This window comes from Mesocricetus auratus, unplaced genomic scaffold, assembly GCF_017639785.1.
Source record: "Mesocricetus auratus isolate SY011 unplaced genomic scaffold, BCM_Maur_2.0 Super-Scaffold_100004, whole genome shotgun sequence".
NCBI lineage: Eukaryota > Metazoa > Chordata > Mammalia > Rodentia > Cricetidae > Mesocricetus > Mesocricetus auratus.
This window is the reverse complement of record NW_024429189.1, coordinates 85,010,805-85,025,062: the sequence shown is the minus strand read 5'-3', so window position 1 is coordinate 85,025,062 and position 14,258 is coordinate 85,010,805. Positions and strand designations below refer to the sequence as shown.

At 45.2% G+C, this 14,258-nt stretch overlaps 1 protein-coding gene across 4 annotated transcripts in view; it reads left to right on the top strand.

Annotated features, from left to right (window-relative positions):
- Nucleotides 1–422: 422 nt before the first annotated feature.
- The window catches only part of Gpr176 (G protein-coupled receptor 176), a 107,920-nt gene continuing 94,084 nt past the window's right edge, over nt 423–14,258 (top strand). For 2 of the 4 annotated variants that reach the window (XM_040746031.1, XM_005064750.4), the window contains exon 1: nt 949–1,250. In XM_040746031.1, the coding sequence (XP_040601965.1) occupies nt 1,082–1,250 (169 nt within the window). In that variant the 5' untranslated portion in view covers nt 949–1,081. Of the gene's footprint in view, nt 1,251–14,258 lie in introns of all 4 variants that reach the window. The other 2 variants (XM_040746030.1, XM_013118048.3) reach the window with 2 other exon arrangements.

Genomic DNA, 14,258 nt, shown 5'->3' with positions numbered 1-14,258 from the left:
GGCTGGGCTCCGTGCCCAGGTGGCAGTGGCGAGTGATTGAGAGCCTGCAGGCGGCTCCTCTGATGACGCTGGGGCAGTCACCACAGCAGTATAAACGCAGTGCAGCTGGGAGCGCGTTCTACGGAGACCAGACACTGCAACTGCGCGCCTCCCACGCTCCCCGCACCGAAGTCACGCCGCACCGGGGCAAAATGGCGCCGTCCCTTTGGCGGCGTGAGGGGGCGGGCCGTGAGTCACGTGACCTCGCCCGCCCCGGCCCCGACCGCCCCAGGCACGCGCTGGGAGTCCCGCAGCCGAGCGAGCGGCGTCCCTGCCCCGCTACGGGCGTCCTCGCTGGTCCCGGCTAGGTCACGACAATCTGTCCCACTCACGAACCGACCTGGGGTTGTGAGGCCAAGGGTGGGGGCGGCGTGGGGAGGCGAAGGGGCTGCAGAGCTGGCTCCGGGGGTCCAGGCAGCCTCGGGGAGGCAGGAGATCGCAGCCCCCTACCCGGGCTGACCGTCCAGGAGTCCTGGCGCTCAGCCGAGTGTGCGGGGACAGGCTATGGACCCTCAGGGCCTCCTGCCCAAGCCTTGGCTGCCCATGGGGGTCTGTCTAGCCGTCACCCCCCCAGCTCTGATCACTAGGCTGGGGCATTTATTGGGGTTCGCACATCCCTAGCCTCGAAGCCAGCAGCATTGAAATATAGCTTCAGCCAAGCGCTCTCTTCCCTGTAGGGAGGAGAGGGGACCAGAGCGTGCGTGGGTCCTCCGCAGCCACCGATGTCTCTGCAGGGTGGGCTTGGCCGCGGTGCCCCCCCACCCTCGGGAGGAGGGCCCAGCGATGCGCTGTGACCGTGCCGCCTCCATGTGGCTGCTGACGGGCCCAGGGGGGAGCAGGCATGGGGCGCGGCCGCGCCTCCCTCCCACCCCTCCTCGCGGACTGCTGGCTGGGCTAGGCGCAGACGTGAGGGGCCAGCCGCCCGTCCGGCTCTGCAGGACGCTGCTTGACTCCCGCGCGTCGGTCCCTCCGCGCCGGGGCAGGAGCGGCTGTGCGCGGGGTTCCGAGGCCGGGCGGGCGAGCGCAAGCCCCCGGCTTCGCTATGGGGCACAACAACAGCTGGGTGTCTCCGAACACCAGCCACCCGCGCAACACGTCGGGCGCCGAGGCTGGCGCCAACCGCAGCGCGCTCGGGGAGCTGAGCGAGGCGCAGCTGTACCGCCAGTTCACCACCACCGTGCAGGTCGTCATCTTCATCGGCTCGCTGCTCGGTAAGCCACCCGGCGGGGCCACCAGCCAGGCGGGTCTTCCCCGAGGACACAAGGGCTGCCGTGGGGGTACGGGGTGCTTGGCCATGTGTAGGGGGTTGAAGGTTTAAGAATGCTTCGGTAACTGCCATGAAGTTAAGCAAGAGGGTTGTCTCCAGCCCCAAGGCTGGAAGCAGAAGAGTTCGGACAGGGCTTCTCTTGGCTGGAGGATGGTACCGGATTCTGGCGGAAGACCTGTCCACACAACCCTTGCCCAACGCTTCGGACTCCGCGTATCACCACTTATCTTCTGGTGCCCTGAGCACTGCAGCCTCTAGCTCTTGTTTACAAATAGGAGCAAAGATTCCGTGGGAATTTGTTGCTGATGAAGGAATGTTACTCTCTCAATGAAAGATGTGTTTTCACGTTACCATCTGTTTTCTATATATGATAATTATTTTTGGAAGAGCTGTATGTTGCGTGTCAGTCTTAGGAGCACCGACCGGGTAAAAGAGCGCGTGAAGTTAAACTTTATATTGCCTTCAGATGATTTTACAATCTCCGAGTAAGACGATATCCATTCTACTTCTCTACCTGTGTTTTAAGTGCACAACACAGACAGACAGACAGACAGACAGACAGACAGAAGGAAAGGAAGAAAGGAAAGAAGGAAGGAAATCTCAAACCACACACAATAGATTCCACCCCCTTGTTCAGAGTTCAGAGAGATGAAAAAAATAGACCAAAATGGAGTCCCCCCCCCATTACAAGGTACCGAATCGGTTTTCAAAAAGAGCTGGAGGACCCTAAGAAGGATGAAGGGATTGCTGTCCGTGGGATTTCTGTGTGCAATGGCAAGTAAAATGTGTGTGGGCTGGCGTGAGAATCACCTGTGCTGTGACCCACTCTTAAATGGTACTTGTGCTTTAGGGCTACACTGAATGATGAACAGTTCAGTCAATACTGCTTTCCACTGAGGTTTGACAAACATGTCTAAATCAGCTGTTGTGGCATTCATAAGACCGTTAAAAGATGACAATTTATGTGTGGATGTTGTAGAGAAGTCAAAGTTTTGAAGTCGGAACAGATTTCATTTCATAGACACTGGGAATTTCCATGGTAACCAAGATATCTGAGATATTAAAAGACCATATTAGGAAAAAAATAATGTTTGGAATTTCCCTTCATACTTTCTCAAACTGTCATCATCCTAGACTATTCTGTTGTAATAGTTACCGTCCACACTATGTCATGAGGGCATTTTCAGGTGTAGATTTCAAGATGTGTGTTTTCAAGTGGACTGTTAAATACACATTTAGAAAATAAAACCCTGTTTCAAAATATTTCCAAGATTCATTTAACAATCACTATCTAAACATTTTCTATGCAAGGTACTGTGCAAAGAGTTGAAGTCCAATATTGCTTTACTTAAAATGTTTGTTAAAAGAAAGGCAGAAAAAATGACCCTGGGCTCTCAAGTATATCCCCCTCCTATTATGTATAGGTATATATGGATAACTTTCCCCCATGGCAACTTTGGTGTTGAGAGAAATATTTTTCATGGACGAATCTAAAAAGTTAAGTATTAATGGAGTAGAAGATAGTCTCTAAAGACATATCAAAGAGTGGCCATTTAGAGGTTGTTTTTGCTATCTTTCTGTGGTTTTCTCATTTATGTCTGTGCTTTGGATTCAGGAATTTCTAGGTAATCTGCTCTTATTTCAGTTTTTTCCCACACAATACTTGTGACTGACATGCAAGACTGCCTTAATGGATAGCTCTGTAAAAGAGACTCATTTCCCCTGGATCTTTGGTTATGCCTGACTGGACAAACTGAGGATTCCATTTGCTCTATTCTATTTTCAGAAAATACAAATATAGATAGCATTTCATATTTCCTTGAAAACATAGCTGAATTGTTATATTGCCCTGTGAGTTTATTCCTTATGAGTGTTCTCGATTCATTGTTCTAGAAGGTTCTGATCCATTAAAATATACCTCCGTACATGCATATTTTCCTGGAAATGACAGTCAAGGCTTAACACATAAGTTCCAAAGCTATGTCCAGTTATATGCAAGGCAAGTCAAGTTGGGAATATAGCTTCAAAGTCCACAAATAGAGGAAAGTCATAGGTTAGAAGTAGGAGGAAGGCGAGATTGAGGGAGGATGAAGTGTGTCTAGTGAAAGACTAACCATGACTTACTTACTTCCTATCCCCAAACATAGGCAAATGAGTCATTCTTTACTCTTTCTCTTTAAGCAAACACAAACACTCTTTTTGTATGTTCTCCAAATAGATTTCTCTTTTCTAGGCTTCCAGAGACCCATTAGAATATGGGAATACTTTCCTTGCATTGCTATCTTGCAGATCTTTAAACATTTTTTGGGAGTATTCAAGACAGGGTTTCTCTGTAGCTTTGGAACCTGTCCTGGAACTCACTCTGTAGACCAGGCTGGCCTTGAACTCACAGAGACCCACCTGCCTCTGCCTCCTGAATGCTGGGATTAAAGGCACCAACACCTGGCTACTTTAAACACTTTTTAAGTGCTCTGTAACTAGAAAAATGTCTCAGCAACTTGGAATAACTGTAATATTTCAGTAATAGGGAACATTATTTACTATGCTGGAAATGACTCAAGAATTATATATATTGCTCAAATAATATGCCTTATGGGCATTTGAGTAAATGAGTCTTTCTCAGCTTTCATGATACAACATCTTGGGATACCTTCAGTTACATAGGTATCCTGGAAGCAAGTCAAATAATTATGCTCCTTAATAGGTGGTCCACACCACTTCTAGAAGTCAACAATGGAAAATCAAAGACTCAGATTTGGAATCACCCTTCCCAATAAGGCTGAATTCTGCTGGGCATGGTTGCACATGCCTTTAATCCCAGCACTCAAGAGACAGAGGCAGGCAGATCTCTTAAGTTTGAGGCCAGCCTGGTCTATAGGGGGGAGTCCCAGGGCAGTCAGGGCTACTCAGAGAAATCCTGCCTTGAAAACAAACAAACTAACAAACAAACTAACTAAAAACTATATTCCATAGGACTGGTCTTTCTTTTTTTCTGATCTCCTTGGGTTCACAATGAAAATACCTGCAGAACTACATTTCTCTTTGTTGCTTTGGCTTAGAAAGGTCAGTAACTATGACCGACTGTTACCTCTAAGCTACGCCTACCCAGATCACTTGTCACCTGTGCCTGTCATCCTTGGAGGCATGAAAGATATTTTTATAAAATGAACTGCCCATTAAAGAGAATCACCAATGTGAACAATAGCCAGATGTGAGTATTCTACACTGAAATGTATCTTAAGGTGTTTTCAAATATAGAAACCAGTCTTTCTCCCTCTTGCCAAGCCAATGTATGTATCTGGTTCTCATTTCTTAAGTTGGCCTCCTTTTCCAACTGTTATGGACTGAATGTTGCTGGATACCCATGGCTGCCTGCATTCTTATGTTGTAGGTCTAACCCCTGCGTGATTGTCTGTAGGAAGTGGACCTTTCTGGGGAGGTTTAGATGAGGTCAGGCTTAGTGCCAAGGAACTTACAGACTGTCTCTCCATTTTGCAAAGGCAGTTGTCAGAAAGAGGCCCTTACCCAGAACCTGCCCACATTGGCATCTGATCTGGGACTTTGTAGTTTCCAGAACCATAGAAACGAATGTTGTTCAAGCCACCCAGTACATGGGCGTTTTGTTTGTTTTGAGTCAGGGTTTCTCTATGTAGCCCTGGCTGTCCTGGAACTCGCTCTGTAGGCCAGAACCTGGAGATCTTCCTTCTGTCTCTGCCTCCCAAGTGCTGGGATTAAATGTGTGCACTACACGCCTGGGTGTTTGTTTGATAGCAGCCTGCACAGAGGTCTGTAGTGAATCACTGTGAAACTGATGACCACCAAGTAAAGGATCTCTATCACCTTTTGTCTTATTCTTTCAAAACAGGGTCTCCCACTGAACCTGCAGCTAGGCTGTTGGCCAGGAAGTCCCAGCTGTCTTCCTGTCACTGTCCACCACATCGCTAGGATTACACCTTGGCCCTTTATATGTGTGCTGGGATCTGAACTCAGGTCCTCATGCTTGCAGAGTAAATACTTGTGCCCACTGAGCCATCTCTATAGCCTGAAGTATTTGTTTTAAAGGATAGGCAGATGCTGCTCAGTTAGGTAGAGTGCTTACCTAGCATGTAAGAGACCATTGGTTTGATTCAAAGCAATGGGGATGGGGTGAGGGGAGGGAGGGAGGGAGGGAATGGGCTTGTTGGATCTGTTTATCAGATAGATGAAATACATAAACACCATTTTGCCTCATGCTTGTTTTTCATAGTCTTCCAGTAAAATTACATGGCACAACAATGTTCATGATACTTAAAAGAGACATATATTTGTGCCTTTGATGCTAGCTATGTAATTCTTGCAGTTTCTTGTCTTACTGTTGACAGGTGATATATTACGCTAGCTTTGCTCATAATTCATAATTATACAGAATAATTTTTAGTTAACCATAATTATAGACATTAGTAATATAATATCAGCTACCTTACATCTATATGCCGCTTCTGTTTTGGCATGTCTAGAAACCTGGACAGATGACATTAAAAAAATAAGGCGTCATAGTCCGGTGTAGTGTTGCATACCTGTAATCCCAGCATTTGGGAGGTGGAGGCAGGAAGATCAGGAGTTCAAGGCCAGGCTTAGCTACATAGTGAATTCAATGCCTGACTGAGCTACACAAGATCCTGTCTCAAAACACATACACACACACACACACAAGAGAGAGAGAGAGAGAGAGAGAGAGAGAGAGAGAGAGAGAGATATCCTAAGCTGTCCTATAGAGTCAGGATATGGCAGGGTCAATAGTTAGCCTGTGCAGATAAAATCCTGACTCCCATTGCCCCATCTTTGATTTTCATAGGTTAGAAGCGTACCCTACCCCTTCTCCCTCCATTCTTGTGTTTGTGTAGTGCATGTGTATATAAAAGTGTGTGAGTCTGTGAAGGCCAGAGGGCAACCTTGGGGGTACCTTCAGGTGTTTCTACTATCTCCATTTGAGACAGGATCTCTCACTGGCCTCGAGCTCACTAATTTGGCTATATTGATTGGACCCGGGGATTTCCATGTCTCTGCATCATGAGCTCTGGACTTAGAAGTATCCATCACCATGCCTGACATGTTTTAATGTGGATTCTGAGAATTGAACTCTGGTCCTTGTATTTGAAAGCATTTTGCAGACAGAGATATCTCCTCCCCTCCCCACCAGCCCTCAGTTTTTCTTTCTTTAATTATGTAGAGTTAGAATGCCAACCAGTGATCAGTTGGTTCTTTTATGGTGTGCCAGACACAGGATATCGACCCGAACTCCATCTGAATGAAATGCTGCAACCCCTCCTTGCTCTTTTCTTGGCTTGCTTATGTACAATACATTTTTCCATTTTCCAGTTCTTGGGAACTTAATTTTCCATTGAAAACCATAAAAACCCAGTATTTAAGATAAAATTTGTATGCTACAAAATATAACTAGGTTGTTTTTAGTATATTCACAGAGTTGGGAGTCATCATCATTATTTAGTTTGGAAACATTTTTAACATTCCACAAAGAAAACATGTGCCCATTAACAATCCATTTTGCTTCAATACCCTGCGTTGTAAGTAGTCACCAATCTATGTATGTCTCTGTGGACCGTCTGTTGTAGACATTTCATGTATTTGAAGTCAAATGTGTTATCTTTTAGATAACTGGCTTCTTCCATTAATAATATTTTTATTGTATATTTAGACTCCGTTCATATTGTGGTATCAGAACTTCATTACTAATATTTATTCAACCCCTGTGGTGCAGGGAATTGAACCTAGGATCTAGGCAAGCACTCTACCACTGAGCTGTATCCCTTCTCAGCTCTCACTCTGTATAACAAGTTGTTGAATTGGGGCGAACAAGATAGCTCAGCAAGACACTTGCCACCAAGCCCGATGACCTGAGTGGCAGAAGGAGAGAACACGCTCTTGCAAGTTGTCCTTTAACTTCTACTCATGTGCTGTGGCATGTACATGCCTGAATGCACACATACATACTCATGCAATAAAAAATAGTAAGTGTAAAAATTGCTAAATCATACCTCATAATAAGGACTCAGTACATTTTGTGTATCCATTCATCATTTGGTAGACATTTGAGTCAGTCACCTTTTGACTACTATGAATGATGCTGCTTGCTATAGATATTCATGTGCAAATTTTGTGTGGGCATGTTCTCAGTTCTTTGGATACATACCTTAGAAATGGAATAAATGGGTCATAGGAGAACTCTGTGGTTATCCTTTAGGAACTGTCAAATTGTTTTCTAAGTGCATAATTTTTCATTCTCACTGGAGTTGTATTTGAGGGTTCTATTTACTTTATATTCTTGGCAATATGTGTTTTTATTTGTCATTTTTGGCATACCCCCATTTTAGTGAGCAGGAAATGGTATCTCATTGTGACTCCATTGTACATTTCTCTAATGACTAATGATATTAAGCATTTTTTCATGTACTTGGGTATCTTCTTTTTAATAGCATCTATTCATATCCTTTGTCTTTTTGTTGAATTGTGAGTTTTATAAATACTCAAGACACCAAACTCTCATATAATTTGCAGATATTTCTCCCACTTGTGTGTTATCTGTGCTTCACTTTCTTGTTGCCAGAGTCATAAGTTGAAGAATAAGTAAAGCACATTAAAAGCAAAAAATGGAATGATTGTTGTACTTGATGCCTAATACCTTTTAACCAAATTTAAATTGCTGTAAAGTGGCATGGTGAGAGTTGATTAGAATAAACGCGCTTTGTGAAATTATGGAAAATTGGCAGTGGAATGGGAACAAAAAAGCGCAGTAGTGGGAGATCTAGCCTGAAAAAATTTAATTTCAGTGATGTGCATATATTATTTACTTGTTTTATTTTGTGTGTATATGCATTTTCCTGCATGTGTGTATGTGCAATACATGTGTGCCTGTGGAAGCCAGAAGAGCGTATAAGATCCCCAGAACAGGAGTTACAGACAGTTGTGAGTTGTCATGTGGGGACTGAATCTTGGTCCTGTAAGAGCAACAAATACTCTTAACTGCTGAGCCATCTCTACATCCCTTTATATGTCCAACATTTGATCATGTTTGACATTTAAACACTGTAATTTTATATATCTATTCATTACTTTTGTGTCTCTGTGACCATAATCCATGACAGACAAGTCAAGGTGGGTGTGGGAGGAGAAGATTTAATTTGGCTCATGATTTTAGAGGGTTCCAGTCCATCACATCAGGGAAGGCACAGTGCAGGAGTGTGCAGTGCAGACTAGGGAAGAGCATGACAGTAACCAGAGGTTGGGTATAACCTCAAAAGTCTGTCCCTTTCTGCCAGGTAGACGCTGCCTCCCAAAGTTTTAAAAACTTCCTAGAAGAGTTCCAGCAACTGGGAAACAATTGTTGCAAATACAAGTCTATGTATGACATTTCAGATTTAAATGGACATTCCATGTCTCCCCTCCAAAGGCTCATGGTCATCTCACAATGAGAAGTCTGTCTGGTCTAACTTCCAGAGTCCCTAAGGTATTAATAGTTCCAATACTGCTAAGACATACAAGTCCAAAGTCTCTACTGAAATTCAGGACAGTCTCTTAGCTGTGAGTCTTTATAACATTAAAAAGAGATTCACATATTTCCAACATACAATGACACAGAATAGGTGTTACTATCCCAAAAGGGAGGAATGAAGACATAGATGAGACCAAAGAAAGACAAAGCCGTCAGGAAGTTAATCCTTCTAACTCTGTGTCTGACATTGAGAGCATGTGGTGTCAGGCTTGGGTAGCATCTCCTCTCTAGCCATGTCACTTGCAGCCCACATGGCTTCTTGAGTTGCCTCCACTCGGTGTGTGCAGCTTGGCATGGCAGATGCCCCATGTTCTTGGCATCTCCAATATCCTGAAGTCTCCATTTCAACTTCAGCTTTACCTTCACAGCCTCATGTGTCATCCTCTTAGGGGTTCCTGCAGAGAATCTGATCTTGTTACTGACTGACTGACCTCACTGACTTTTCTCTGGAATGGTGATGGAAGCCTACACGATGCTGCAACTCTTGTGTTATGCATGCATGCAACACACATGAAATGTCATCTTCTGTGGTCAGTTTTAGCTGTAGCCTGGTCCTCTTGGGCCATGGCTGCAGTACCCTTTGAGTGCCTGAACTATGGAAAACACTTTCCTAGTATGCTGGCTAGTTTTGTGTCAACCTGACACAAAGACTATAGTGATCTGAGAGGAAGGAGTCTCAACTAATAAAATGTCTCCATGAGATCTTGCTGTAGACAAGCTTGTACAACACTTTCTTAATTAGTGATATTTGGGGTCAGGGCCCAACACATTGTGGGTGATGCCATACCTAGGCTAATGGTTCTGGGTTCTATAAGAAAGCAGGCTGAGCAATCCGTAGGGAGCAAGCCGCTAAGCAGCACTCTTTCATGGCCTCTGCATCAGCTCCTGCCTCCAGGTTCCTGCCTGTTTGAGTTTCTGCCCTGACTTCCTTCAGTGATTAACAAATGATGTGGAAGTATAAGCTGAATAAGCCCTGTTTGCTCCAAGTTGGTTTTAGCAGCAATAGTAACCCTAACCAGATGAGGGTATTGGAGCCCTGAGAACTGTAGTTAACGGACTGTTGTGAGCCACCCCAAATGTGTCCTGGGAACTGGCCCTGGAACCCATGTCCTTTGCAAGATCAGCAGGCACTTCCTTGAGAAATAAGCTCTTCCATATGAATGCAGTTTTTTACCCTGGAACCTCTGACAGATGGGGTCTGGCTCATTCCTGAAATGCCCACAGACATCTTTCCTGTTGTTATAGTGTAACGCTTTTGGCTCCTTGTAGCTCTTGGGTTAAATTGAGTGCCCACAACTTGAAGGAGGCAAACTTACTTCTCAAGGGTGGAATGTAGCAAGCCCGAGATGGGGGGTGGTGGTGGGAGATCAGTTTCAGCCTGTGCAATTGGACTGGTAACAGTTGTATGTCTGACTTTCCAGGACTTATTCCCGTTTGAACTTCTATCCATTAGTAATTGTTGGACTTAATTGTACAATTATGATTTGTGTAAGTTTGGTCCTCTTAAAATTCCACTATACGGCTAGAGTATTACTAAGGAGTGAAAGGAGAACAATTATGATTAAAATTTCTCAATGCACTCTAAGGTGTGGGCAAGTCAGGAAGCCAAGGAGATGGGAGTCCTCCCCTTTATTACTGTCAGTTAAAAATACAAAACAGTAACCCCTTCCCCAGCACACACAGACTTTTCTTCATAACCTTACACTGAAAATTAGAGTGATTTTCGCGTTAGGAAATTTGTTCTCTCTGTCTCTGTCTCTGTCTCTCTCTCTCTCTGTCTCTCTCTCTCTCTCCCTCCCTCCCTTCCTTCCCCTCTCTCTCTGATGGTTTAGGCTAGCAAGTCTCAACCTGGGGGTAGCGACCCCTTTGGGGGCCAAATAACCCTTTTACAGGGGTCACACATAAGATATTCTGCATTTCAGATATTTACATTATGATTCATAACAGTAGCAAAATTACAGTTATGAGTAGCAACAAAAATAATTTTATGGTTGGGGTCACCACAACACGAGGAACTGTGTTAAAGGGCCACAGCATTGGGAAGGTCGAGAGCCACTGGCGCTTTTTTTTTTTTTTTTTTTTTTCGAGACAGGGTTTCTCTGTATTGTTTTGGAGGCTGTCCTGCTGTCCTGGTACTCGCTCTGTAGACCAAGCTGGCCTCGAACTCACAGAGATCCACCTGCCTCTGCCTCCCAAGTGCTGGGATTAAAGGCGTGTGCCACCAACGCCCGGTGGTTTAGGCATTGACTTATCCTCTCAAATGGTAACTACCAAGCAAGAAAACTGCAGTAGTCTCACTTTCGCACAAGGCGTTTTAGTTTATAGCACAAACCATGTTATTCCATGAAGTCATCATAGTAACTGTGTGAAACTATGGAAGGGATAGTTTCTTCTTAATTTTCTAATTAAGTCTTTTCTCATAGTACAAACCCAAAAGTTTTAGTGGCAAGCAGCTGGAGCATGGCTGCTGGAGACGACAGAGCGGTGCTATCTTTCTGTCACTGTCACAGAATTCCTGAGGTCATCAGTCTTACATGGAGGAAAGGTTTGGTTTGGCTCCATGGTTTTGGGCCTGTCGGAAGGCTGAACAGAATGGCAGAGTGTGCAGTGAAGCAAAGCCACTCAACTCACAGCATCCGGGAAGCGAAGGAGAAAGGAGAGGTCCCAATATTTCCTTCTAGGCTGTACCCCAAGGATGTAACTTCATTTCTCTAGGTTCTGCTCTCTCCTGATTGTGCTGCCAGATGGGTACCAAATCTTCCACTCATGGGTCTTCAGGGGACATTCTAGATCCAAGCAACGTCAAGACCCTGTTGTCCATAGAAGAGTCACATAGTACAGGCAAATGTTTGCTTGAGACGATAAATTGCAAGAATGCTTAGGCTTTACAGGAGGGAGCTCAGTCTTGGGAAATAAACCCTGTCACGGGTGTTTGGCAGAAAACAACCTGAACTGCAGTTTTCTATTGCTGTCTTCTGTGACAGCCTCTCAGAAGTGGTCTTGTGTAAGCCCACTCTTACCCGTGAAAGAATGGACACATGAGCCAGCCTTGCTGATCCTAGGTACCATTTACCTGTTCATGTGGAATGTATGCTTTACCTGTCAAATCAAGCAGGATGCTTAGTTTGGAGTCTGGTAGAGATGCCCTCTTTTGCTAAAGCTTTGCTGAGTAGTCCAATGGGAGCTGGAAGCTGCCTGCTTAGGTATGAGGCTAGAGGGAGAAACAGATAAAAGGATCAGAAAGGGAGAGAGAAAGGCGTGGGTTTAAAGAGCAGCAAGGGAAAAAAACAGAGTGAGTGACTTCTCATACTATTTGATTCCTTAGAACTCTGGAGCCTAGTTCTAGCTCTATATTTTCCAGTTACACAAACCCCCAAATTCCAAATCTCCTTTATAAAAAAACCCCTTGAGTTGAGTCACAATAAAAGCATTATTATTCATATCATTATTCATTTTTCACATCCCACATTTGGGTAAAAAAGAAAACCAGAGGGTTTAGTGGCTTGTTCAATAGCACATTCTAACAGCCAGGAAGACCCTATGCAGTGGAAACCGGATGACTTGCTGCTCTTGTACGTGTTTGCAACCCAGAGCCGTGAGAACCCAGCAGGAGCCAGACAGACCCTGACAGCTGGAGACATGCTCAGAGCCTCTGAGCATTATAAGGTCCAGCGGAGGGTGAGGTCAGGAGTGAAAGGTCATGTTCAGGCTCTAAGGATTATGAACCCAGGAATGTGGTGACGCTGGAAGTTCTGGGGTTGGCAAGAGGCTCGTGGCTGTGTAGGAGCGGAAGCCCAGAAGTGATTCATTGGATCAGGAAATGTTTTAGCTACTGCCTGGTGTTAGCATACAACCTCTGATGTTTTTAATCTTCATTTAAACACCTACTTCTACTCAGCAACTTCTTACACATAAATTACATTGATAGACAATATAAAAACCCCAAGATGAGGAAAGGAAGACGAGCTGTGTTAGAGAAGAGAAATTTCCACCTTTAGATGCAGCTCCCCAGAAGGCTCAATGCCTCTGGGTTGGATGGAAGCTGGCTTATGCTTTCCTTACTGTTTCCAGACTGTGGTTGGGGGGGGGGGAAGGCTGAAGGTGAGGCCCGAGAATTACAACTCTCACCTTAGTCATTCTGGGGCATCTACAGGAAGTCCTGGCATCTGGCAGGTGTGTGGTTGGGGAACACTCTGCCCTGTATCTAGCAGATCACTTCTGTGAGGCCGAAATGAGTATTGTCAGCTGATCAGTGCCCTGGCCTTGGCAGAGAGAGTGAGAGCTTTGCTAACAGGAGATGGAGGCATCGAAACACAGAGAGGAATCTGGGCCAGAGTCTCCACTGCATTGTCAGGTTCAGCCGGCAGCAAGAAGAGCAGGAGAGGGCCAGAGCAGAGACAGCGACGCAGTCTGTGGCAGCCTTTGGCTTCTCTGACACACCGAGTTCAGCCCTGTGGAAGACTATTCCCCTTTCCTGGCTGTTCTCTCTACCAGGGAGCATTGTCTTGTTTCTCATAGCTTGTCTTTCTGTCTCCTTCTCCCCCTTCCTCCCTTCTCTCAGAACATAGCACAGACTGGTCTTGAGTTCCCGGTCTTCCTGCTTTGCCTCACCTACCTTCATGACCATGTGTCAACTTTTAAATTCAGCTCCAATGTCACGGGGCTTTTCCTGTGCACTTATGTAAAGAACTCCCCACTTCTGTCCCATCACCCTGTTTGCAGAAGTTGACACCCCAGAACTGATTGTGCCTGTATAATATTTTGTCGTGTTCTATGTGAGGATAGCAACCTTGTGACAAGCACTGCTGTGTCTCTAATGTCTAGAATCATGCCTAGCACATAGTTGGTATTCAGTAGTGAGGGATTTGAAATGCTTGAGGACAAACTGTTAATTAACTGCTTTCCTGGTCTGTAGGAGACCTAGGAACCTGTGGGAATGGTAATGATGTTTACACAGCCAAGATTCAGACACATGTAGCCATGTCCAGTGGCCTGGAGGAGTGCCTTCTACAGTTGGGTATCAGAAAGGATGGCAGCTGTCTTGATAGGAAGCCATAAGAAACGAATGTATGGCTTTATTTAAGTTAGAGTGACCCTGTGAAATGACATAGTATGAAACAGGCAGAGTAAGGTATGTGGGACATCACTACAGTTGCCAAAGCTGCTGGGATTTTAGGCTAGTATGCAAGTATTGCTAGAAGTAGCCCGAGGTCATGACTTTTCCTATGGGAGAGTGGCTGAGATGTCACCAGGAATCATTTGACTGCCTCTGTTGGCCCACTTGGCTCCTGGGTGTGTGGGGTCAGAATGGGTCTTTTGTGTTTTCTAGCAAGCACTAGTAAACACTCTCTACCTGTTTACCAAGGAAGCTTAGTAGTGGGAAGGGGAGTCAAATAAAGGATT